The 26,535-nt window shown below is 39.0% G+C and overlaps 1 protein-coding gene across 6 annotated transcripts in view; it reads left to right on the top strand.

Annotated features, from left to right (window-relative positions):
* Positions 1-26,535, top strand: part of DAB1 (DAB adaptor protein 1) — a 2,980,230-nt gene that overhangs the window by 2,307,953 nt on the left and 645,742 nt on the right. For all 6 annotated transcript variants that reach the window (XM_044085518.1, XM_044085521.1, XM_044085520.1 and 3 more), the window contains exon 8: positions 25,472-25,591. In XM_044085518.1, the coding sequence (XP_043941453.1) occupies positions 25,472-25,591 (120 nt within the window). The remainder of the gene's footprint in view (positions 1-25,471; positions 25,592-26,535) is intronic.

Here is a 26,535-nt window from a genome sequence, read left to right as displayed (position 1 = left end):
GTGTATAGCATGATCAAAGACCCATCAACTTTTGACTTAGTTTATATACCCCCAGTTCACTACTAAAAGCTTTACAATTCTGGGATCACAGTTATAGTCCTTGGACTTGCAGATGGAAATTTGTCTTTCTTCTTAGTATCATACAGACTACTGAGAGGCACTCTCTGCCTTGTGTATAGACCTTTGATAAACCCTGTTCACTGAAACTTCTTACACATTTTCAAGTCCAGTGGTATAATATATAAACACCCACTCAAGAGATCTCTATCACTTTTGCAAAATAAATACAACACAGGGGGATGGGTATGTATCAAAGACAATAGTGCACCTATGGAACAATCTTCACATAACCTAAAGTATTTCTCTTAGTCTGTTCACATGTAATTCAGATAAATGGATTGGTAGCCATAAATTAACCCTGGTTTAACATGACTGTCCTTCGTGGATAGGTGAAACATATGAACGCCCCAGTAAATGTTTGTTTGGCCTATCTCTGGGTTATTCATACATAAAATATAAGGTCTAAAGATTACCTTGGGAATGTAAGGCTAGGCTTCTTAAGATCCACAGAGTGCTATAGAGTAGTAAGTACCTATGTGCCAATGATCTAACTATGTAACAGGAATAAAAATCGTTGGGTTTTAATTCATTTGTCACAGTGTTTACAGTGGCAGTGTGCTACTGCCGTGAGTACGTTTTTGGATCTAACCAGAACAGTACTAGTTCTAATGAGATCAAGCACTGTCTTAAGTGAAACCTGTGTGATACAACAGTATATCTTTGTTAAAAAATATTTTTTAGGATTTAAAGCAGTATCAAGAGGAAGTATACAGCATTCTTTGGTGCTAGTGATGTATTTGAGGGTTTGGAATGGTAGTTTGTTAGTTCTTGTAATTCTTGTATGTCTTTGCTAGAGATTAGCAGCGTGTGTATTTCAATATGTTGTTAAACACTTTCAAAAATTATTTTCTTAAAACAGACCCTTTTTTTTAAATAACACTGGATTAACTCATTCTTAAATATGGGCTGTACAGAGGTACTTAAATGCTTTCAGACAATGTTTTCTATAGCAAAGGTAGGTTGTCCTTGAGGGAATTCTGACCTTGACTTGTATTAGCCATTGACACTAATGATTGTCTTGACTGCAAGATTTTGCCTGCCATGACAGTTATTATAAGGTCAGCCAGTAGCAACAGATTTAGTGCAAAGAGAAGCATGGTGTAAAAATGTTGATTCTTCAGTTTCACTGGTCTGCATCCTTAAAGCTTTGCCATGATGAGAAAGAATCGATGCACAGGCAGTAAAATGTAGGACATCATTTACGCTATTTCCATTCTGAATGAAGGTGCTTTTGAATGTTTTACAGTAGCTTTACTTCAAAGAGGAGCTTAGCTACAGTAGTATCACTACTTCATGGAAAAGATTAGCTACTGTCACTGCTTCATGGAGGCATTTAGCTGCTATCACTGCTTCATTAAACAGCTTAGCTATATCACTACTAAACAGAACAACTTATATAGTATCACAAATAGCACATTTTCATGGAAATAGTTTCCTAGTGACATTTCTTCATGGAGGAGCTTAGCTAACATTGTTACTTCATGCAGAAAATTACCTGATATTCCTGGTTCATGGAGAGGCTTTACTGATATTACTCTTTCATGGAGGAGCTTAGCTAGTATCACCTTTTCACTGAGAAACTTATATAATAAACACTGCTTCATAGAGGAGATTAACAAGCAACACTCCTTCATTGAGAATCTTATATAATAAACACTGCTTCATAGAGGAGATTACCAAGCAACACTCCTTCATTGAGAAGCTTATATAATAAACACTGTTTTATAGAGGAGATTACCAAGCAACACTCCTTCATTGAGAAGCTTATATAATAAACACTGCTTCATAGAGGAGATTACCAAGCAACACTCCTTCATTGAGAAGCTTATATAATAAACACTGCTTTATAGAGGAGATTACCAAGCAACACTCCTTCATTGAGAAGCTTATATAATAAACACTGCTTCATAGAGGACATTACCAAGCAACACTCCTTCATTGAGAAGCTTATATAATAAACACTGCTTCATAGAGGACATTACCAAGTAACACTCCTTCATTGAGAAGCTTATATAATAAACACTGCTTCATAGAGGACATTACCAAACAACACTCCTTCATTGAGAAGCTTATATAATAAACACTGCTTCATAGAGGACATTACCAAGCAACACTCCTTCATTGAGAAGCTTATATAATAAACACTGCTTCATAGAGGACATTACCAAGCAACACTCCTTCATTGAGAAGCTTATATAATAAACACTGCTTTATAGAGGACATTACCAAGCAACACTCCTTCATTGAGAAGCTTATATAATAAACACTGCTTTATAGAGGAGATTACCAAGCAACACTCCTTCATTGAGAAGCTTAAATAATAAACACTGCTTCATAGAGGACATTACCAAGCAACACTCCTTCATTGAGAAGCTTAAATAATAAACACAGCTTCATAGAGGACATTACCAAGCAACACTCCTTCATTGAGAAGCTTATATAATAAACACTGCTTCATAGAGGACATTACCAAGCAACACTCCTTCATTGAGAAGCTTATATAATAAACACTGCTTCATAGAGGACATTACCAAGCAACACTCCTTCATTGAGAAGCTTATATAATAAACACTGCTTTAAAGAGGAGATTACCAAGCAACACTCCTTCATTGAGAAGCTTATATAATAAACACTGCTTTATAGAGGAGATTATCAAGCAACACTCCTTCATTGAGAAGCTTATATAATAAACACTGCTTTATAGAGGACATTACCAAGCAACACTCCTTCATTGAGAAGCTTATATAATAAACATTGCTTCATAGAGGACATTACCAAGCAACACTCCTTCATTGAGAAGCTTATATAATAAGCACTGCTTCATAGAGGAGATTACCAAGCAACACTCCTTCATTGAGAAGCTTATATAATAAACACTGCTTCATAGAGGAGATTACCAAGCAACACTCCTTCATTGAGAAGCTTATATAATAAACACTGCTTTATAGAGGACATTACCAAGCAACACTCCTTCATTGTGAAGCTTATATAATAAACACTGCTTCATAGAGGACATTACCAAGCAACACTCCTTCATTGAGAAGCTTATATAATAAACACTGCTTTATAGAGGACATTACCAAGCAACACTCCTTCATTGAGAAGCTTATACAATAAACACTGCTTCATAGAGGACATTACCAAGCAACACTCCTTCATTGAGAAGCTTATATAATAAACACTGCTTTATAGAGGGCATTACCAAGCAACACTCCTTCATTGAGAAGCTTATATAATAAACACTGCTTCATAGAAGAGATTACCAAGCAACACTCCTTCATTGAGAAGCTTATATAATAAACACTGCTTCATAGAGGAGATTACCAAGCAACACTCCTTCATTGAGAAGCTAATATAATAAACACTGCTTCATAGAGGAGATTACCAACCAACACTCCTTCATTGAGAAGCTTATATAATAAACACTGCTTCATAGAGGAGATTACCAAGCAACACTCCTTCATTGAGAAGCTTATATAATAAACACTGCTTTATAGAGGACATTACCAAGCAACACTCCTTCATTGAGAAGCTTATATAATAAACGCTGCTTCATAGAGGACATTACCAAGCAACATATATAATAAACACTGATTCATAGAGGAGATTACCAAGCAACACTCCTTCATTGAGAAGCTTAAATAATAAACACTACTTCATAGAGGAGATTACCAAGCAACACTCCTTCATTGAGAATCTTATATAATAAACACTGCTTCATAGAGGACATTACCAAGCAACACTCCTTCATTGAGAAGCTTATATAATAAACATTGCTTCATAGAGGAGATTACCAAGCAACACTCCTTCATTGAGAAGCTTATATAATAAACACTGCTTTATAGAGGAGATTACCAAGCAACACTCCTTCATTGAGAAGCTTATATAATAAACACTGCTTTATAGAGGAGATTACCAAGCAACACTCCTTCATTGAGAAGCTTATATAATAAACACTGCTTCATAGAGGACATTACCAAGCAACACTCCTTCATTGAGAAGCTTATATAATAAACACTGCTTTATAGAGGACATTACCAAGCAACACTCCTTCATTGAGAAGCTTATATAATAAACGCTGCTTCATAGAGGACATTACCAAGCAACATATATAATAAACACTGATTCATAGAGGAGATTACCAAGCAACACTCCTTCATTGAGAAGCTTAAATAATAAACACTACTTCATAGAGGAGACTACCAAGCAACACTCCTTCATTGAGAATCTTATATAATAAACACTGCTTCATAGAGGACATTACCAAGCAACACTCCTTCATTGAGAAGCTTATATAATAAACATTGCTTCATAGAGGAGATTACCAAGCAACACTCCTTCATTGAGAAGCTTATATAATAAACACTGCTTTATAGAGGAGATTACCAAGCAACACTCCTTCATTGAGAAGCTTATATAATAAACACTGCTTTATAGAGGAGATTACCAAGCAACACTCCTTCATTGAGAAGCTTATATAATAAACACTGCTTCATAGAGGAGATTACCAAGCAACACTCCTTCATTGAGAAGCTTATATAATAAACACTGCTTCATAGAGGAGATTATCAAGCAACACTCCTTCATTGAGAAGCTTATATAATAAACACTGCTTCATAGAGGAGATTACCAAGCAACACTCCTTCATTGAGAAGCTTATATAATAAACACTGCTTTATAGAGGAGATTGCCAAGCAACACTCCTTCATTGAGAAGCTTAAATAATAAACACTGCTTCATAGAGGAGATTACCAAGCAACACTCCTTCATTGAGAAGCTTATATAATAAACACTGCTTCATAGAGGAGATTACCAAGCAACACTCCTTCATTGAGAAGCTTATATAATAAACACTGCTTTATAGGGGACATTACCAAGCAACACTCCTTCATTGAGAAGCTTATATAATAAACACTGCTTTATAGGGGACATTACCAAGCAACACTCCTTCATTGAGAAGCTTATATAATAAACACTGCTTCATAGAGGACATTACCAAGCAACACTCCTTCATTGAGAAGCTTATATAATAAACACTGCTTCATAGAGGACATTACCAAGCAACACTCCTTCATTGAGAAGCTTATATAATAAACACTGCTTTATAGAGGGCATTACCAAGCAACACTCCTTCATTGAGAAGCTTATATAATAAACACTGCTTCATAGAGGAGATTACCAAGCAACACTCCTTCATTGAGAAGCTTATATAATAAACACTGCTTCATAGAGGAGATTACCAAGCAACACTCCTTCATTGAGAAGCTAATATATTAAACACTGCTTCATAGAGGAGATTACCAAGCAACACTCCTTCATTGAGAAGCTTATATAATAAACACTGCTTCATAGAGGAGATTACCAAGCAACACTCCTTCATTGAGAAGCTTATATAATAAACACTGCTTTATAGAGGACATTACCAAGCAACACTCCTTCATTGAGAAGCTTATATAATAAACACTGCTTTATAGAGGACATTACCAAGCAACACTCCTTCATTGAGAAGCTTTTATAATAAACGCTGCTTTATAGAGGACATTACCAAGCAACACTCCTTCATTGAGAAGCTTTTATAATAAACGCTGCTTCATAGAGGACATTACCAAGCAACGTATATAATAAACACTGATTCATAGAGGAGATTACCAAGCAACACTCCTTCATTGAGAAGCTTAAATAATAAACACTACTTCATAGAGGAGATTACCAAGCAACACTCCTTCATTGAGAATCTTATATAATAAACACTGCTTCATAGAGGACATTACCAAGCAACACTCCTTCATTGAGAAGCTTATATAATAAACATTGCTTCATAGAGGACATTACCAAGCAACACTCCTTCATTGAGAAGCTTATATAATAAACACTGCTTCATAGAGGAGATTACCAAGCAACACTCCTTCATTGAGAAGCTTATATAATAAACACTGATTTATAGAGGAGATTACCAAGCAACACTCCTTCATTGAGAAGCTTATATAATAAACACTACTTTATAGAGGAGATTACCAAGCAACACTCCTTCATTGAGAAGCTTATATAATAAACACTGCTTCATAGAGGAGATTAACAAGCAACACTCCTTCATTGAGAAGCTTATATAATAAACACTGCTTCATAGAGGAGATTACCAAGCAACACTCCTTCATTGAGAAGCTTAAATAATAGACACTGCTTCATAGAGGACATTACCAAGCAACACTCCTTCATTGAGAAGCTTATATAATAAACACTGCTTCATAGAGGAGATTATCAAGCAACACTCCTTCATTAAGAAGCTTATATAATAAACACTGCTTCATAGAGGACATTACCAAGCAACACTCCTTCATTGAGAAGCTTATATAATAAACACTGCTTCATAGAGGAGATTACCAAGCAACACTCCTTCATTGAAAAGCTTATATAATAAACACTGCTTCATAGAGGAGATTACCAAGCAACACTCCTTCATTGAGAAGCTTATATAATAAACATTGCTTCATAGAGGACATTACCAAGCAACACTCCTTCATTGAGAAGCTTATATAATAAACACTGCTTCATAGAGGACATTACCAAGCAACACTCCTTCATTGAGAAGCTAATATAATAAACACTGCTTCATAGAGGACATTACCAAGCAACACTCCTTCATTGAGAAGCTTATATAATAAACGCTGCTTCATAGAGGACATTACCAAGCAACACTCCTTCATTGAGAAGCTTATATAATAAACACTGCTTTATAGAGGTCATTACCAAGCAACACTCCTTCATTGAGAAGCTTATATAATAAACACTGCTTCATAGAGGAGATTACCAAGCAACACTCCTTCATTGAGAAGCTTATATAATAAACATTGCTGTATAGAGGGCATTACCAAGCAACACTCCTTCATTGAGAAGCTTATATAATAAACACTGCTTTATAGAGGACATTACCAAGCAACACTCCTTCATTGAGAAGCTTATATAATAAACACTGCTTTATAGAGGAGATTACCAAGCAACACTCCTTCATTGAGAAGCTTATATAATAAACACTGCTTCATAGAGGAGATTACCAAGCAACACTCCTTCATTGAGAAGCTTATATAATAAACACTGCTTCATAGAAGACATTACCAAGCAACACTCCTTCATTGAGGAGCTGCTTTATAGAGGAGATTAGCTTGTTTCAACGACATTGAGAAACTTAACTAGTTACACTGATCAGACTATGATGGTTTTTGTATTTCTGGAGTGAGCTGGCTTTTGATTCAGTGTAAATTTCCAGATTTTTTTTTAAATGTGATGACTGTTCAGTTATTGTGGTAAAGGAAACTTTATTTATAATCAGTGGTTATTCCTATGTATTTCTGGCTATTTACCTCCTCTGTGTATTCTATTATTTAGTTGATTGAAGCAAGTCAGTAAAAATATTCTGCAAGTGTTGCTAACTAAACTGTATATAAGTTTCTTTTCTTTACTAATTCTGTATGTGCTTATAGCAAATTAGTCTGTCGTTCAGGCTCATTGTATCCTGCAGTGAGCTTAAAATAGTAACATTGGAAGTTAAAGTGTATTATGTTTGACTTTGTTAGTGTTGGGTTTGCTGTATGGTTTGTCAGTGTTACGGTAAGCCATGCCATGAGTGATCAGTGTGAAAAGTATCAGGGTCCTAGTAATGACTCTCAGGGAATCCAGCTCTAACATGGCATGGAATTCAGTACCATTATTGTCATGCAAATGTTTCCATGAGAGAATATAGGCAATTCTATGTCCCAGCCAGTGGAGGTTCATTCAGCCAGCTACTCATATATCCAGTTCCTAAACACATGTCCTGCCTTATAGATCATGATTGCAAGCATGTTCAGCAGAGTAGACCAAATTCCATATCTTCGGCTTTAGTCTCCTGCTCAACGTATTCAATAACCATTTTTTCTCATATAAGCTTATTGACAAAATCAGGATGGTTAAGGTATTTACCTTACAGACACAAGGTGCAGGGTTTGATTCTCCCATGGGATAATTGGCTAGGCTTGAAATGGCCCACAAGGGCAGTTAGCCTAGTACTAACCTATGAACCTATGTCTGCTGTATGGCCTCTATCTAGGGAGCTGATCTTGACCCACCTCCCATGCAAGGCAGTCGCATGACGCATTCACAATGTGCCAATGCCATCTGTCCTGACTCCTAATAGTATGGAAGACTAGTGGATATGCAATCAGATGTTCCAAGATTGACAAGCCCCTCAATATGTCACTGAAAGAGATCCCAGCTACCCTTGAAGGAGTGTAATTTTTGCCACTTTTAACCTGTTTATCATTTTTGTCACTATCCAATTCTCATGGCCATAAATGAAGATGGAGATACAGCCTGACAAGCCTGATAAGTAAATTGTCAGGTTTCTGCTGTAACTCAGTTCATACTTAAATACAACAACCTGTTATAATGCTTGGAATCTGCTGTTTTATCAATCTATTGCTCTGTCTATTCTCACTCAAGAACAAAACCTCATAATATCCCCTCACTTGAGGTAGCTGCCCCCAACAGGAAGCAATGCATTGCTGTCTAGAAGAGAATCATGACATGTAATTTCGACGTTATAACTTTCATTTCACTCACTTTGCACTCAACAGTAGAAATCCTCAATGCAGCCTCTATATACAGTTGCTTAAGGCTAATGGTATCCTATAATAGTTGCAACCTTATTTTCCACAAAATGAATACATCCCAGAAATTCCCTGTGCTTTGATGCCTTCTACTGAAAATTGCAGAAAAGAGTGGGATATAAGGCACACTCTTGGTGGAGTCCTACTCCCTCCTCTAACAGATTCAAGTGATGCTGAGAACTGCAACACAGCACATACTTCTCAAATACAGAGACCAAATGGCATATATATATATATATATATATATATATATATATATATATATATATATATATATATATATGGCATGCAAATAGTATATATCAGTCATCCTGGGACCTCATATCATTGTAATATTTTTCGAAAGGCATTCTACAGTACATGTTCATTTACTTCCATGTAGACAACATTGGTAAGTGCCAATATCTGTACTTGTACAGAGAGTTGATCTGGTATTCCATGACCAGTATATAACTTGCAAGTAATGGTTATCTTAAATTACAGCCTCTGAAATGAGAAAGTCTTTTCATCATTTATGAGTGCACCCAGTCAGAGGGACTGGGAATGTGATCCCTTTATAAATAGAACACAGTCACATGATGTATTTATTTTTCTTTTTTAATGCAGAAAACCAGTCTGTCACTCTAAAAGTACTATCCCAGCCATCAAAGCAAAACTCTGAAGATGTGTTTATCACAATAACTAGATGATGCCTAGCAACTTTAGCATTTGCATTTTCATATTATTCACTGCCAGTTCGTCAAGTCATGCACGTTCTAGATCTTTCAGAATCTGTTAGCGTCCGACAGCGTCAAACACCTTAGAACAGTCCTGGTGCACTGTTGCTGTTGTCATTCTATAGATTTCATTATCCAGTGAAATGATGATGTCTTGTCAGTGGAGAGTCGATCCCATGGCAACCTTTCAGCCATGCTGAGTTTTGAATAGGATATAGTTTTCATTTATTATTTCTTTTACCGTTTCATATACTACCTTTTGAATAACTTTAGCTCCAGGGTTCAGTATGCTTATTGGCTTATAGCCCTCTAGTCATGTGACTGTAGTTATTGTTTTTTAGGATATGAATGATGTTACTATGAATCTACACACTAAGTATTTGCAGAGAAGATATGATCATCCCTCACATGTTCTGATTTATTAGCTCCGTTAGCAGATAAGCTATGAAAAGTAATGTTTATTATGTATGAATATTCTCACAGAGGCAGAGCCTTAACTGTTTTTAGTTTCATTCTGACTTCTGCTATCCTGGTTATTTTAAAGTATCATATTAGAATACTAGGATAATGATCCAAGGGTCTATTTAAGCCTAGCTAAGCTCCCCAAAATGAAAGTTGATGGTTCCCTAAAGTTTTTCAGCGGTGCAAGTACTTAGGATGTTGAACATTTATAAGGTTCCCATCTCTAGTAGAGACATGGTAGAAGACGAGGGGTATATTTGCATTTCCCAATCCAGTGGTCCAGCTTCTTGTTGAATACACGCAGGGAAGAACTCGGCTTTACAGAGATGGAACCCTTTTATAAAGAAGGGGAATCCTCTGTGACATACACCTGTCTTTACAGCATGTATTATTTATATTTCTGGCAATATTCTTTACCCTAGATCTGTTCTTTCTGATACTAGTTGTTTTATGGATGTGCAACAGGTTAGTTAGTGCTGGATCTGAGAATATTGTGTAGGCTAGACATAGGTCATCCCTCAGTAACTTGCAGGAGACAGAAAATGGGGACAGTGATTTAATGCAGTCTTCATAGGATTTGTTTTCTACCATGTTTTCTTTTTCTGAGAAATCTTTGTGAATGCTGCAGTTGTTGCATATGTCTTATGGGGTGCATACCAAAGAAGCATTGTACTTAATCATAGGTCTTCTGAGGTTAGAGTACAAAGCCATCATGACCTGTTTAACAGTTCAAAGCCATATCTTTACTTAGAACTTGTTCTATATGGGTCAATTTCCTCACAACAGTAGAAATATGTTGGTCAAAAGCCAAATCTTTGTCTACATGTGTTCTCAACTCCCTGATTGCAGGGTCTACCCACCCTCCGGGCACGTTATCAATGTGGTATTTTGAACTGGTGGCCATTTTTCCAAATGAAGCTATGATGCACTTTTTGGCATCGAGTTTTCGACCATTAGTCTGACACCAGTTATTTGTATGTGTCAGGCTTTCTTACAGGTTCATAGATAAGTATAATACTAGCAGCCCTTGTCAGCCATTTTAAACCTAGCCAGTATCCATTTTTGTGCACAAATTAAACTATCCCATTTGGTTAAAGATTGGCCTTACCCATCCCATGGCTGATAATTATATATTGTCAATAATGAGAACAACTGGTATCATACAATAGATAATTTGAGGGGACCCATACATGGGATAAAGCATTTAGGGGCTGCCTCTGTCAATTAGTAGTGGAAGACGCAGTCCTTGGGTAAAATTTCTTTTTACTAGCCATAGATTCAATTTGCACTTGAATATGAACAGGGATGAACTTTATTGTATCAATGGGGAGTCATTTCCAGAGCAGTGGTATCCTCTGTGAGGTATACCTATCCTTCCAAACCATTCTGCTGATATTGCAGAAGAGGTTTAAATCCATGGACCAAGAATAGCTGATGTCATCTGACTTGTTGATGTGCAGTAAATTCATTAGTATTGGTTGGAGGATGCCTTGTATGTCAGATAAAGTTCACCTTATAGCAATATCTAGGATACTGAGTATAATGGTAGGGCTTTGAATTGGGCCATGCAGGACCTATTTAGGCCATGTATACCTTTTAATAAGGTATCACTGTGGTCATTCCAGTTGTTGAATGTGTCTGAAAAGATGCATGCCAAAGGGGAGGGTTATTAAACACAATGATTGGCCTAATGAGGGCTGAGTAAAGGGGGACAATGACATCCCTAGTTCTAGTCACAATCCCTTTGTTTATAAGCTGTGCAATATAGAAGGGCTTTCTTACAAGACTGGACACATGTTGGTTAAAAATCCGGTGACTGTCCTCATAAGTTCCCAAATCCCAAATAATTGGATATTAATATTTTGGTGGGAATTAATTACTGCTTCCAGTTTGAAATCTTTGGCAAACTTTATCAGCCAGAGGCCCTTGATGTTATCCTTGACTTCAGAAGAGAAGGTGCCAGGCAGTAGTGGCCCTAGCACTGAGCTCGAGGAGATCCCACTAGTGACATGCCTTTTATCGGAGGTAGACTCAATGATCCTAACTTCTTGGATTCTGTCAGTTTGACCATCTGGCTATCTGGCAGGTGCTTTATGGGTTTATACCTTGTTTAGTAAGCTTGTTAATAATACCTGAGTGGGGTATTGTATCAAAACCCTTGGCCATGTTGAGGTAGACAGTATGTACTGATTTGCCTTCATCCATCTCTTAGGAGACCTTCTCAGAAACGTCCAGCAATTTGAGCAGTCAAGACCTCTGCTATACAAACCCAAACTGACTACATTCCAGTGTTTGTAGGTTACCTGTGTTGTCATTTATGATATCCTTGATTTTCCTTTCCATAGCTTTGCCTAACAGGCTAATCATACTAAAGGGTCAGGTAATTTCATGGGTCCACGGATGGGTTTCCCTTGTGCAGTGGTATAATTAATACAGTTCTGCATTCATTAGGTATGAAGCCAATTTGGAAGCTGTGGTTAAAGAAAAATTCCTGTGGAGCTAATAGTCCATATCTCATGCTATTGAAGAGGTATCCTGGGATGTTACTGGGACCTATCAATGCAGTATTCTTGACCTTGGACCTTGAGGACCTGCTTTCTAGTGAGGGTTGGGAGAGTGACGGATGTTGGAAATTCATTAAGAATATCCAGGTGGAGGAGAGTGGAGTAAAGTCTGAGACAAATTTATTGGCCAGGAGATCCGATATATCTTCTTCTTCTTCTTCTTTCGGGTTTTCCTGATTAGGGATCGCCACAGTGCTTCACCTGTCCTCACATGATTGGCAGTAGAGTTTTATGGTGTTGAGTTGCCAGCCCGGTGCCCAACCTTCCACAGAAGGCACACACATGCACACACTCACATCTAGGGCCAATTTAGAGTGTCCAATCTACCTACAGCATGTCTTTGGGATGTGGGAGGAAACCGGAGCACCCGGAGAAAACCCATGTGACCACAGGGAGGACATGCAGACTCCGCACTGAAGGCACCCCAGCCGAGGATCGAACCGGAGAACCTCTTGCTGTTAGGCAGCAACACTAACCGCTGTACCACTGCAGTTGCCCATAGATTTAATATACCTTCTGTTTCATTATAAACCGCACTGTTAACAATTAATTTGGTACATTGCTGTGTATTGTCTTTGAGGTTTTGGGCATAGCTTAAGAAAGTCTTGCGATTCTCCTTGGTCTGGGTGGTCATTTTTGCTTGAAATTTGGCTTTTATGTACTTCATTAACCCCTAAAGTTGCTTCTTTAGACTGATAAAGAGAGCTATTACCCTGCTGAATATTGCCCCTCCTAGTTTGTCATGAGTTTCTTCCCTTTGTTGTACACCAGAGCAGCTTGTTTTTTGCACTGGTCATGCTCTTATTTTGGGTAGTTACAGTTGTCCTTGTACAGCTGCTGATATGGTCATACAAGGTTTCTGTGAACATAGGCAACAGTGTTGTCAGAGTTGTAGAGGGACTTGAAATTTAGTAAGAGTGTCCCATAGTGGTAGAAAGTTAGCTTTAAAGACATTTTTAATAGTTCTAGAGTTTGCAGTTGTCCCTGATTTTACATTGAATTTGAAAGAAACAGCTTTATGGTCAGAACTGACTAGAGAGAACATTACACTGGGCAGGGTGTAGTATTTAGCCATGTTTGCAAGGGCCATGTCATGGATGTTTGAGCCCCTAGGGGGTGTATGACCTATCTGGTTCAGGTTGTTGGCATTTACAAAGTCCAGGAATTTCTGGGCCTGTGCACTGGGAGTCATGTTTAATTCTTAGTTTACATTGGGGTAGCTGAAGTCACCCATGAATATGGTATTGGGTTTAACATGGCATGTGTCAACTGCCTTTAAGTAAGAGATTTTTGGGGGAAAGTCATCAAGGGGGAGCAATAGAGTGCAAGGATATGGTTTGAGGCCTTATTTATGGTGATTTGGACATGGGGAAGCTCAAGCTTGTTATGCTGATCGACCAGTCTTGAAGTGTGTTTGTTTTTAATTTATAGAGAGACACCTTCACATTTCTTCCCTTCCTGTGCAGTAGCTGGTCTAAATGTGTGGAAAGCATTACAGTCTACCCTGTCAGAGACTTTTCTGTGGCTTTAAATCATGTCTCTGTGACTGCACTGAGTTCTACATTCATTCTTGGAGGTGAGGAGATCCTGCAAGAAGTAGGGATTTCTGTTCAGAATGCTGGAGTTAACTAGTGACACCTTCTGATTTTCAAGGGTGGAAAAGAATATGGCAAATATTCAAAATCCTACAGGCAACAGATACAGACTATCCCTGGCAAAGCAGCATGGCCTGTTAGGCATGTCCTCCAGGCTGATGGAATACTTGTACCCACTTGAAATTGGTTCATAGGTAAGTATTAGGCTAGCTGCCTTTCTGGGCCATTTTATGCCTTACCAATGTCTCTTCCCAAGGTAAGAATCAAGCCATGTACCTTATGGTTGTGATATAAACTTCTTAACCATTACACCACCCATTGACACCACACTTTAAGCCATTTATTGAAGTCAATTATTTTCTGTTAGTATTGTGGCATCATCCTTCAGAAAGGCAAAACCTTCAGCTGTTAGACTAAAAACATCTTTTTGCATCCATGAATATGGATAAATAATTTCTGAAATAATTTGTAGTCTCATGATGAGACCCCAGAGTAACTGGATTGAGATGCTCATCATAGTTTTTATCCAAAGTGTCATTAATGTCTTTTTTAATACATATAATTTAATATATTCATAGGTGTATACTAGGCTAACAACCAGTGTGGCCTATACAGTCTTAGCCATGCAAGATAAATATCTTGCATGTGCTATTGTCTTCAGAAGTAATTTTAATGGGTATATGTCAGATAGAACATGATTTAACTACTGCCTCTGTCCATCAGAGACATAGGTGCCAGACCAGAGGTGAATTTCTGACTTCCCGTCCACTGGTCCAAGTTACACTTGAATAGGGTTAGGGAAGGTCTTTGCTTCACATGGATGGAAGCCTGTTCCAGAAAATGTGTAGAATAGGAATTCTCTGAAACACATGCCAGTAACTCCAGCATGTCCTCTTTATATTGTAAGCAAAATTTAAGTGCTTGGATCTAGTAGTTCTGACACCGTTCATTTTGCAGATATGATCTTCTGTGGACATTACAGCTGTTGCATGTGCCTAATCCGGTAATTACTAAAGGAGGGTTTATACTCAATGATGAGTCTGAGGAGGGCGAATAAGTGGAATAATGACCTCCCTGGACCTTGTCCTTGCTTGTAAGTTGAGTGATATAGAATGAGTTCCTTACTACCTTAGACACATGTTGGTCAAAAGCCAAGTTACTATCTACATCCATCCCCAAGACCCTGACTACTGGGTCTACTTTTAAGGGTGTTTTATTGATGAGGTAGTTTCCTGGGGGTAGCCAAATTCCCCAAAAGTACTGTTATGTATTTCCTGGCATTGAGTTTTAAGTTGCTGCTTTGGCAGCAGTCATTTGTCTTTGTTAGATGATGTTTGTGTCGGGGTGGGGGGGGGTTCAGTGACTGGTAGTAGTTTGTAATCATCTGCAAACTTCATCAGCCAAAGGTCCTTGACACTGGCTAAGACTTCTAAGTAGTAGATGCCAAAGAGCAGCAGACCCAGCAGGGCACCCTGAGGGACTCGGCTGGTGACATGCCTTTTCATGGTCTCCCCAAGCCATACTTCTTGGGTCCCATCTGTCAGCATAACATAATGATTCATGCCTAATTCCATGAGCTTACTAATAAAGCATGAGTGGGTATTGTATCAAATGCCTTAGCCAGGTCCTGGTAGGCAGTATACACAATTTTACCATTGTCCATTGCCTCTGTGATTTTCTCTCAGATGTCCAACACCAACTAACATTCTCTCTCCCACTACCCCCACAAATAGGCACAATAATAAATACCTTACATTTATTACCATTAATACCCAGAGTATTAATAACAAAATAACAAACTTTCATGCCTGGCTAAATATAAATGAACCTGACATAGTAGCAGTAACAGAAACCTGGTTAAAACCTCAAACTAGTAACTCTGAAATTTTACCACCTGGCTACCAAGCACTCAGGTCCGATCGCCAAAACAAAAAAGGTGGTGGTGTAGCCTTAGTCTACAACTGCCTGCTAAATCTTACCCCATACCAAAATACCATTCCCAACTTTAATAATGCAGAACTAGTCATAGGAATCCTCAAAATAAACAACTTCAAAAGTATCTGTATTATAACCATCTATATCCCTCCTGGAGACAACTCCTCCACCCTAGAGAATATTCTCTGTTGGGCCTCAAACAATATTAAACAGGAAACTTTCATTCTAGGTGATGTAAATATTGATTGGAATAATATTAATAACAATACTCCCCTTCAGTCTATCAATCTTTATAATTTTACTCAACTAATAAACAACATTACCAGACCTAACAAAACCAACCCTCCAGGGTCCATCTTGGACTGGATTCTAGTCAGCCACCCTAACAATATCTCCAACTCGGGTACCTTACCAGACTCATTAAGTGATCATCTCCCAACCTTTATTAACCGAAAAACCCAACAGCTCCCACACCAACAACAATATGCCTACTCTCGCAACCTAACTAATTTTAATCCTTCAGTATTTTCAGAAACCCTTCGACTAACAAGCTGGGATTCACTAAACTCTCTTCCCCTAGATGAAGCCCTAGAACTCTTCAATACTACCTTCCTTAAAATCCTAGATTCCCAAGCCGCTCCCCGTACAAAAAGGATAAAGTTCAACTCTGCCCCTTGGCTAACTAAAGACACTAAAACTCTAATGCGACAAAGGGACAAAACATGGAAACTATACAACAAAAATAAAAACTCAGCCTCTTTACTGCAATTTAAGCAACTCCGCAATCTTGCTAAAAAACTTATTATAAAAGATAAGAAATCTTACTACGGCAAACTTCAGTCCTCCCTCACAAATAATCCCAAAAAATTCTGGAATTCCATCAATTCACTCTTACATCCAGGTACAAAATCCAGTCCCTGTCCAGACAATAATAAGACTGACACTGAAATAGCAACTCTCTTTAACTCGTTTTTTACCGGCTCAATAGCTGAACTGACTAAATCCTTCTCCTCTTCCACCCCTACCCCTAACCCAAGGCATCCTTCTGCACCCATCCCTCACTCCAACTCTCATAACCCACCTCCCACTTTCATTCTACATCCCGTGTCTACCACCAGCATCAAACAACTTCTTCTCAAACTCAAACCATGCTCCAATGCCCCTGACAACATTCCATCACTCTTTCTCAAGCTCGCAGCAAATGGCATCGCCATACCTATCAGCATTCTCATCAATAGATCCATACAAGAATCTTATGTTCCCAAACTTTGGAGAGCTGCCCACATTCTGCCCCTCCATAAAGGAGGCAAAAATAACACCATCTCTAACTTCCGCCCAATAGCAATTCTTTCCCCAATCTCGAAAATTCTTGAAAAATGCATACACCGGCAACTCATGCCCTACCTTCTCGATAACCATCTCCTCACTCCTACACAACATGGGTTTCGGCCTGGCCACAGTACCATAACCGCTCTTCATTCCTTCCTAGAAATTGTCAACCAAGCCCGTGACTCTGGAAAAATTGTCTCCACTGTTCTTCTTGACCTTTCTAAGGCCTTCGACACTATATCCCACACTCTCCTTCTCAACCACCTCTCTAACCTCAACCTCTCCCACAACTCTCTTTCTTGGTTCAGAAGTTATCTCTTTGATAGATCCCAAGCTGTGAAATGGAATACTGGTACCTCAAAATTCCTACCTACCCCTACCGGAGTCCCTCAGGGTTCTATTCTCGGGCCTTTGCTCTTTAACATTTTTATCAATGATCTCCACTCTTCTATTCCTCTTGCTCAAATAGTCCAATACGCAGATGACTCCACTGTTATCTGCTCTGCTAACCTTCGAGCTCCAAGCCAAAACCCAATTGGCCTTCACAACCATAGAAAATTGGATGCTTCAAAATCATCTCTCCCTCAATGCCAAAAAATCCCACATCATTCTCTTCTCCCCCTCAAAAGCTCTGACTCCTGATAAGTCATCCTTCATAATTTCCAGCCTCTCCCAGTCCTCAATAGAAGTTGTTAGTAGTGCTAAATTACTCGGAGTAACCATTGATGAACACCTGAAATTTAACAATCATATTCAACTAAACATAAAGAAAACTCATCAGAAGCTCGGTATGCTTTATAGAAATGCAAACTTTCTTACTCCATCTTCAAGATAAACTCGCCACTACCTTCCTTCTCCCTTCTCTACTGTATGGTGCTCCTCTTCTATCCAATCTCTCCTCTTCTATCTCCAAAAACTCGAAAGTTGCTACTACAAAATTGCCAAATTCGCTACTAACTCCACTCATTCTACACACCACTGCATCTGCCTCCGTAGTCTACAATGGCTAGAACTCCCTAATCAACTCAATTTCCTCCAACTTACTACTGCACACAAACTAATCTTTAAACCTACTGCTTGCCCAGCATTATCTAATACCTTCACCATATACAATCCTCCAAGGCCCCTAAGATCTAGCCACCAAAATCTTATTTCAGTTTACAAACCCAAACGACCCCCTGGCCAACTCCTACTTTCCTATACTACAGCAAAAAAATGGAACTCACTTCCTTCCCTTCTAAGAGCTACTACAAACTATGAACACTTTAAATCTCTTCTTCATTCTCACCTTTTCCAAAATTGGAAATGTAATTGTATACTTCCTACCTAGATCTCAATTTATCCTAGTTCCATCCCACCCCCCCGGTTCCCCTTCTTCTGACACTCTCCCTAGCTCCCCTCTCTTCTTCATTATCTCCTCCTTCCTCCCTGATTAAACCCTTTATTTTCCTTCAAGTGCTATGCTTACTCTCACCTTAAATCTTTTGCCTTTTTCTCTAGGTGGTCTCCTGGACTCAACCACAAATTGAACATTAGTTATCTGTTCTTTTTCTATCCTCTTCTAACACCTCTCCTTTAATTTCTTTGCTTCTTCTTCTTTCTCCCATGCATCCATGCTCTTGCATTCAAACTCTATCTATAATTTGCTTTCCTTTCCTACTTACTAACATCACAGTTGCACTAATATATCTTTTTCTTATGTATAGTGCCCATTGCACCTCATTCTTGTTTGGAAATTGTTAAAGTATTATGCTATTAGAACAGTGTGTGTTTTTGTGTGTAATGTATTAGTTTAGATCTTTTCTGCTGTGTTTTTGTGTGTAATGTATTATCATGGAGCTTTTCTCCCCGGGCCTCCACTGAAAACGGGCTTTCGGGCCCAGTGGACTTCCCCGGTTATCAAACTGGAAATAAATAAATAAATAATAAAAATAGTGGGCAAGATCTACACTTGAAACCAAACTGGATTGTGCCCAGTATCTGAAGGTTTCCTACATCATTATTTATCATTTCCATGGTAATTCTTTGCATTGCTTTGCAGATGACACTAGTCAGACTAATGGGTCTGTACATCCCAGGATCCATTGGTGGTCCAACCTTGTGCTGAGGAATAACTGTTGCAGTCCTGCATTTGTGTGACATAAAGCCTGTCTAGAAGCTATGGTTGAAATGTGATTGCAGTGGCCCTGATAGGTCATAATTCTGACTCTTTAGGGGGCCATCCTGTATATTATTGGTACTGGTCGGTAGTAGTAGATGGTCTCTTTAAGTAGATTAACCCAGAAATAAACAAGGATCTTAGACATAACGAGGGACAGCTAAGCATAGGGATATTTGAAACTCACGTCCCTAGTGCATAATAGATTTTTGACCTTTGATTTTGAGGAAAGCTGTGAAAGACTCAAGGTGAAGTAGACAAGACAGAAGGCAATCTCAGAGGTATCCATATACGTGTTATGATTTGACACCAGAGAGGAAGCCAGCTAGACTTATTACTGCCTGGGTAGAAGGTGAAGCTGTTTTGTTGATCCCAGTACATGGAACTGACAGGAGTGCTACTCTGTTTAGAGGTCACTGTATGAACTGCTGTATTTTTGTCAGCTAGTCTACAAGATTTATTTTTAGAAAGGACCACTATATTAAATAAAGAAAAACAGTTTACAGCAATGTGAAAAAGCCTTTTTCAAGCATACATTTGTTATGGGGACTGCAGGCAAACTTTTTTGAGAAAAAAACTGCTTTATTTTCCAGAAGTTACTCTATTTGCTGCAGATAGTTTTCTGAATATTGTCTATTTGTCAATACATCTCCAGCTAGAACAAAAACAATGGTAGAGTAATGGTAGATAATCCAAACACAAATGAAGACAAACCAGTACAAACGTATAAAATGTAATGAAAGTAACAAAAAGCAAAGCTTTCAGGTAAAACAACCCTTTTTCAAAGCAATATTTGTCATACATATAACTTTTTAAGTCACAAAGCTGACTCCAATGACTGCATGGCTAGTCATAAACCAACCTTTATATCTGTATTTCAGACAGCTTTTTGTCTGGTGAATGGCTTGATGGTGGCCAACACATATAAGAGTGGCCAACGTAACTCAAGTAGACTTCCTCCTGGTAAGGAAAGGGCACCAGTGTAGAATCAGTGATTGCAAAGTCACCCCTAGTAAAACAGTCGTCCCACAACATAAACCCCTGATTATTATAGTTATTTGCAAGCGGTAGTCAGTGAGGACTCTAAAGGTCAATAGCAACTAATATAAAGACCTGGAGTTTAACTGCAGATAAAGCAGAAGACGTTATGTAAATATTTAGGACTCTTCCACCTCAAGAAGAACTGGAAACAGACCAAGTTGAAGAGGAATGTCAGTGCCTCCAAAGTGACTATAGAGCAGATATGCTACCAAGCCAGTTATGGAAATAAAGTATATAAGAAAGGTTGGTGGAGGGATGCAGAAGTCCAGGCATTCGTCAAAAGAAAGAAACAGTGCAGGAAAAAGTGGGAGACATAAATGACAGACCAGGCTAAGAAGGAATACTAGTTTGCTGATAAAAAAAAACTGAAAGAGAAGTTGCAATAGCAAAGAACAAGGCATCAGAGGCACTGTACCAACTCCTGGAAACTGACTTGGTAGACGGCACAAAAAAACTCTGTCAGGTTGCAAAGCAAAGATAGAAAGGTAAAGGAGAAATTCATCAGACACTCTTCATATGGGATGCGAGAAACAATGTGCTCACCAGTCTACAGGACATCAAAGGTAGATGGACGAAGTACTTTCAGCAGATTATAAATGAAGAAAACCCCATAGAAGGTTTACTGCCCCAGACACAGCCTATAATGAAAGGACAAGGAACCTGTACCTGGGCAGAGAAGGCAGAGCAACTGAGAAAGCTAAAACTGATGGAGATGAGAAAGAAAAAGGTGATGGAGATGAAGTGCCTGAGATGGGTGGTAGGATGTACACCGTAGGACAGACAAAGGAATGGTGGGGTCAGAGCAGAGGTCCAAGTAGTTCCAATTGCAAAGAAGGTAGAAGAGCAGATTGCCATGGTTCAGGTACTTGTGTAGGAAAGCAGAAGCAATCTGTTGGAGGATTAGGGGCAGGCAGAAATAAGGAAAGTGGAACTGAGGGCATACAGCAAAGCAATGGATGAACGGAGTGACAGAAGACTTGTGACAGCCTGGCATGACTGTGAAAGTTGGTAGGAAAGTATTAAATCAAGAGAGATAAGAACATAGGACATGGCACCCCAAAGCCATGTAGAAAAATTGGCAAAAAGGAGTTGTTGATGATGATTTGTTAGGCAGGGTTCAAGTAACAAATTCAACACCATAACAGGAACAGGCAAGCAAAAACTGAGGGTAATGCTACTCAATGCTAGAAGTCTAAATTTCAAAATGCACTCACTCAAAGCACTCCTTAAAATGGAGAACATCGATATCTGTACAGTGACTGAGACCTGGTTCAAGGCTCCAGAAAGCACCCCTACACTACCAGGCTATAACATACCACACGTTTTGGCCATGTAACCTGGACCGAAACACCAAAGGTGGGGGTGTGTCCATATTCATTAAGGATATCCACACCTCCAGGCTAGTTGCTCAGCATAATGTATCCGAGGTTATCCAAGTGCAACTAACTCTTGGCAAAACTGCAATCCAAATTGTAGCTTGCTACAGATCCCCCAACATGCCCCAGGATTCCCACTCCTCTTTTCTTGATGTACTGGAAAATATTAGGGTTCAACCAAACACCCTAATAATGGGCAACTTCAACTACCCCACCATTAACTGGGAAAACTACTCGTGTACCAACTCCTTAGCGCAACGCTTTCTTGAATTCATAAACTCCAATGCCCTAGATCAACTTATCCACACCCCCACCAAGGGCAACAATGTCCTAGACCTAGTCATTACCAACATGAGTGACCGGTGTTCCACACCTGAAGTCAACTCCTCCTTGGTCCGATCTGACCATAAGCTAATCACCCTTGATATGCACATCCCACCCCCCCCTCCCATTAAGGAAACCACAGTAAAAAATTTCTCCAAAGCCAACTTCATGCTTCTTAAGACAGAAGTAGTGAACTTCATGAGACCCATGCAGATGGACAATACAGTTACAACTGCTGAATTCTACACAAATGCACTCTATAAGCACTTACATGAGTGCATGGATCGTGCTATCCCAAACAGAACCAAGACGCTAATCCTCCAAAAAAAGGAAGCCAATCTGGTGGTCTCCTGCCATAAACAAACTGTACAACAGAAGGAAGAAACTGTTGCAAAAGAGAGTAAAATCCCATGAGTGGAGGAGCTCCCTGGTCAGCCTCATTAAGAAGCTGAGATCCCTTATAAGATCCTCCATAGCTAGCTATGAAAATAAAATCACCACTAATTCCAAGGACAACCAAAAATCATTCTATAGCTATGTCAAGAATCTCAATGGCAACACCCAGATCTGCTCTGAGTTACAGCACAAAGGCATGAAAATTACAGAACCAACTGATATTGCCAACATCCTGGCAGATAGGTTCAGTGCTAACTTTACCCCCCCCCCCCTTCACCCCCTAAAGGGCCCATATCTGTACAGGAAGAATGCAGAGTCCCTGTAATCACAACTACGCAGGTGAAAGCTGCACTCTCTAAAGCCAAAAACACAGCATCTATGGGACCGGACAACATCCCAGGCTGCATTTTACATGAACTTCAGAATGAACTGGCTCCCCACTTAAGCACCATGTTCAATAATAGCCTAGCATCAGTCTTTGTGCCCACTGAATGGCCCACAGCAACAGTTATCCCACTCCACAAAAGGGAAGCCACCACTGATCCCGGGAACTATAGACCTATTAGTCTGACAAGCCTGGTCTGCAAAGCCATGGAACGTATCATCATGGAACTCATAAACAAAGACATTGGTAACCTCCAAACTCTGGATCCCACTCAGTTCGGGTTTGTGAAAGGCAGATCATGCCTATTGAACCTAATCAACTTCTTTGAGGCAGTCACCAAAGCTGTAGATGAGGGTAAGGTGGTTCACACAGCCTATCTTGACCTCGCCAAGGCTTTCGACACCATCCCCCATTCTGGAATTATAGCTAAACTCAATAAACTAGGCATAAATCCCTACGTCACAACATGGATTGCCAACTGGCTCACTGACAGAACCCACACTGTAAAAGTTGCAGACTCCAAATCTGACCTCAAACCAGTGACAAGTGGAGTACCACAGGGTTCTGTCCTGGGACCACTCCTGTTTGGTATCTACTTCTCTGAAGTACAGGCTAACACAGAAGGCCTCTGGCTAATGAAGTTCACAGATGACTGCAAACTAGGAGCCATAGTCAAGTCACCAAATGATGTGAACATCCTACAGAAGGGCCTCTCTGAGACAGATGCCTGGTGTCAGAGCCATGGCCTCAAGCTCAATGCAAAAAAGTGCAGTGTCATCCCCTTTGGTAAAAACTCTGTACCCATGAACTACCACATAGGCAGCAATCTACTTAACACCGAATGCGTGATAAGAGACCTTGGGACCCAGGTGGACAGTAGTCTCTCCTTTGATAGGCACATCACCACAGTAGTCAGGAAGTCCTTCTACGTGGCACACCTCATCATAAAAGGGTTCTCATCCAGGAAAAAAGAGGTCATCGTTCCCCTCTACTCGACACTCATTAGACCCACTATGGAGTACAACGCCCCTTTTGGAATGTACCTCACAATACATCTGCAGCAGCTGGAAAGGCTACAGAAATACCTCACAAAGAGGATTACTGGACTCAAACAAATGCCCTACACTGACTGCCTCAAAAAAACTCCAGCTTTACTCCATAGCATATCGCCTACTCAGAGGTGATGTCTACCTAACATATAAAGCTATGTCAAACCCAGAGCTGTTGGACATGCTACACCTAAAGAAATCCCAATCCTTCCGAGCTACACACTCTAGGGACCTAAACCTTGTCACCACAATAAACAGGACATGTTGGAGGGATAGATTCCTATCCCAGAAACTTCCCATACTCTGGAACAGGCTACCCATCTATGTCAAGTAAAGTTCTTCATTAGCACTCTTCAAGAAAAATCTAGATGAGTGGATGGGAAATAGGAAATACACCCCAGGGATCACTTCTGTGTCTCTGCTCAACAGTGGCCCAGGAAAATAACTTTCTTGGGTGGCGTAAGCCAGGGAACCTTGTTGGCTAGGCTTACGTAGGCCCTTGGGCCAATAGCCTAGTACCTACCTATGAACCTGTGATGGTATGCATATGTAAAATGGCTTGTGATAGTGAAGTATTTATTTATTTTTTTTTGCCTGCATGCAGTACTAAAGACTAAAAAGTAAAAGAAAAAAGTCATGGACATTCAAAAGCCATGCAGCTGAAACAATGGTGTGCCATAAAGACTCATTTGAATATACATCACAGTCCTCCACTACAGGAGGTTTAAGGTATTTCACAGTGGAAAGGCTAGATTTACTGGGTCTTTCTTGTAGTTTGTGTATTTATACATACAGTATATATATATATATATATATATATATATATATATATATATATATATATATGTATATGGATATATATATATATATATATATATATATATATATATATATATAGAGAGAGAGAGAGAGAGAGAGCTTTGTGGCATGCGTGCTCTCTCTCACACACACGCACACACACACACACGCACACGCACACACACACACACACACACGCACACACAGTAATCCAGTATAAAGCAAAATCACTAGCTGATTTTGTTAAAAAAATAGGAAATAGGCTCTTTTAACATACTAAATATATATTTCTTGAATAACTAAAACTGACCAGCATCTTTCTGTCAGTAACAAAACCATGTGATTTATACTGAAACAGAAAAAGCAGCAATAGTAACCCCATCTTTCTCTAGTTCTGTTTCTATGGTAGGGGGACTCTGTTCATTATTTCAGAAAGTGAATTCATGTGCCTGCCTTCAGAATGGTTGCTCACTTAATTGCAAAGCTTTTTTGTAACATAATGGGCAGAAGTAAATATAAAGTGAATCAGAAAACATTGGGCTTTTTGTAATCTTTGGAATTACTTGATACCTCATATACAGGCTGAACCGGTAATTCTGGATTTACGAGACCTCTTTCAACTTATCTTTGAATTGAAGCAAAGAGAAGAACTAGAAAAGAAGGCTCAGAAGGATAAACAGTGTGAACAGGCAGTGTACCAGGTACAGATATACTTTTTCCTTTTTCTTTTTTCTTTAACCACTTGTTTTGACTATTAGAAAACTTATTATTATGCAATATGTGTTAATAATTACTCTGATTTTAAACAAAATACAGTTTTGATATTTTAATAGTCAAGAAAATCAGTGCATACATTCAGATAAAGGTTCCTTTTCATCTTTGTAAGCATATCCTAGAGATGTTAAAATTTCTCCACATACACCAAGTATTTATGTGGAAATGTGCAACATCATTAAAATGGATCATAAGAAGTAGGAGCTGTTTTTTCTTATAATTTGATATAAGGCTCAAGCTCTAGTGAAGGATCTTGTTATAAATTCAGCAACAGTAAGTGTGATCACTGGAACTAGGAAAGTTTAAGTACGATTACTAGAAAATAAGTACGGTCTGAAAATGCTATATCTTAGAGAATTCCCTTTTCTTGGAGGTACAGTAAACTTAAATTAGTATGTATAAATGGTAGTGGTGTTGTGAAGCGCGTACCCCTACACTAGGGGGTAGAAAGGGGTTGCCCCTACAAAACAAAACACATTTAATTTGTATCAGTGCCTCACTTTACTCTTACTGCTCCAAAATTACACAAAACTTTTTTTAGTTTTGGAACATCAAGCCTTGGTTGTGTGACTGTGGAGATATAATATTTAAGTCAGGGGGACATAAAATATTTCCATTGAAATGTGTTTTGATGTTTTGCAGTTTTGTTGAAATGTATTTTAGATCAAATGTGCTTTAGATCAAATGGACCATAATCATATATATGTGTTTGTGTGTCTATGTATATGTATGTATATGTGTAACTGCGTGAGTCTATAGATTCTTGCATGTGTGTGTGTCTGTGTTTTTATTTATAGTATGGGTATTTGCATGTGTGTGTGTTTTGTGTGTGTGTGAACGAGTATGTGTGGGCCTTTGTGTATGTTTGTGT

Source organism: Protopterus annectens, chromosome 10.part0 (assembly GCF_019279795.1).
Source record: "Protopterus annectens isolate FY-2018-M chromosome 10.part0, PAN1.0, whole genome shotgun sequence".
Lineage (NCBI taxonomy): Eukaryota > Metazoa > Chordata > Ceratodontiformes > Protopteridae > Protopterus > Protopterus annectens.
This window is presented reverse-complemented; position numbering and strand designations above follow the sequence as displayed.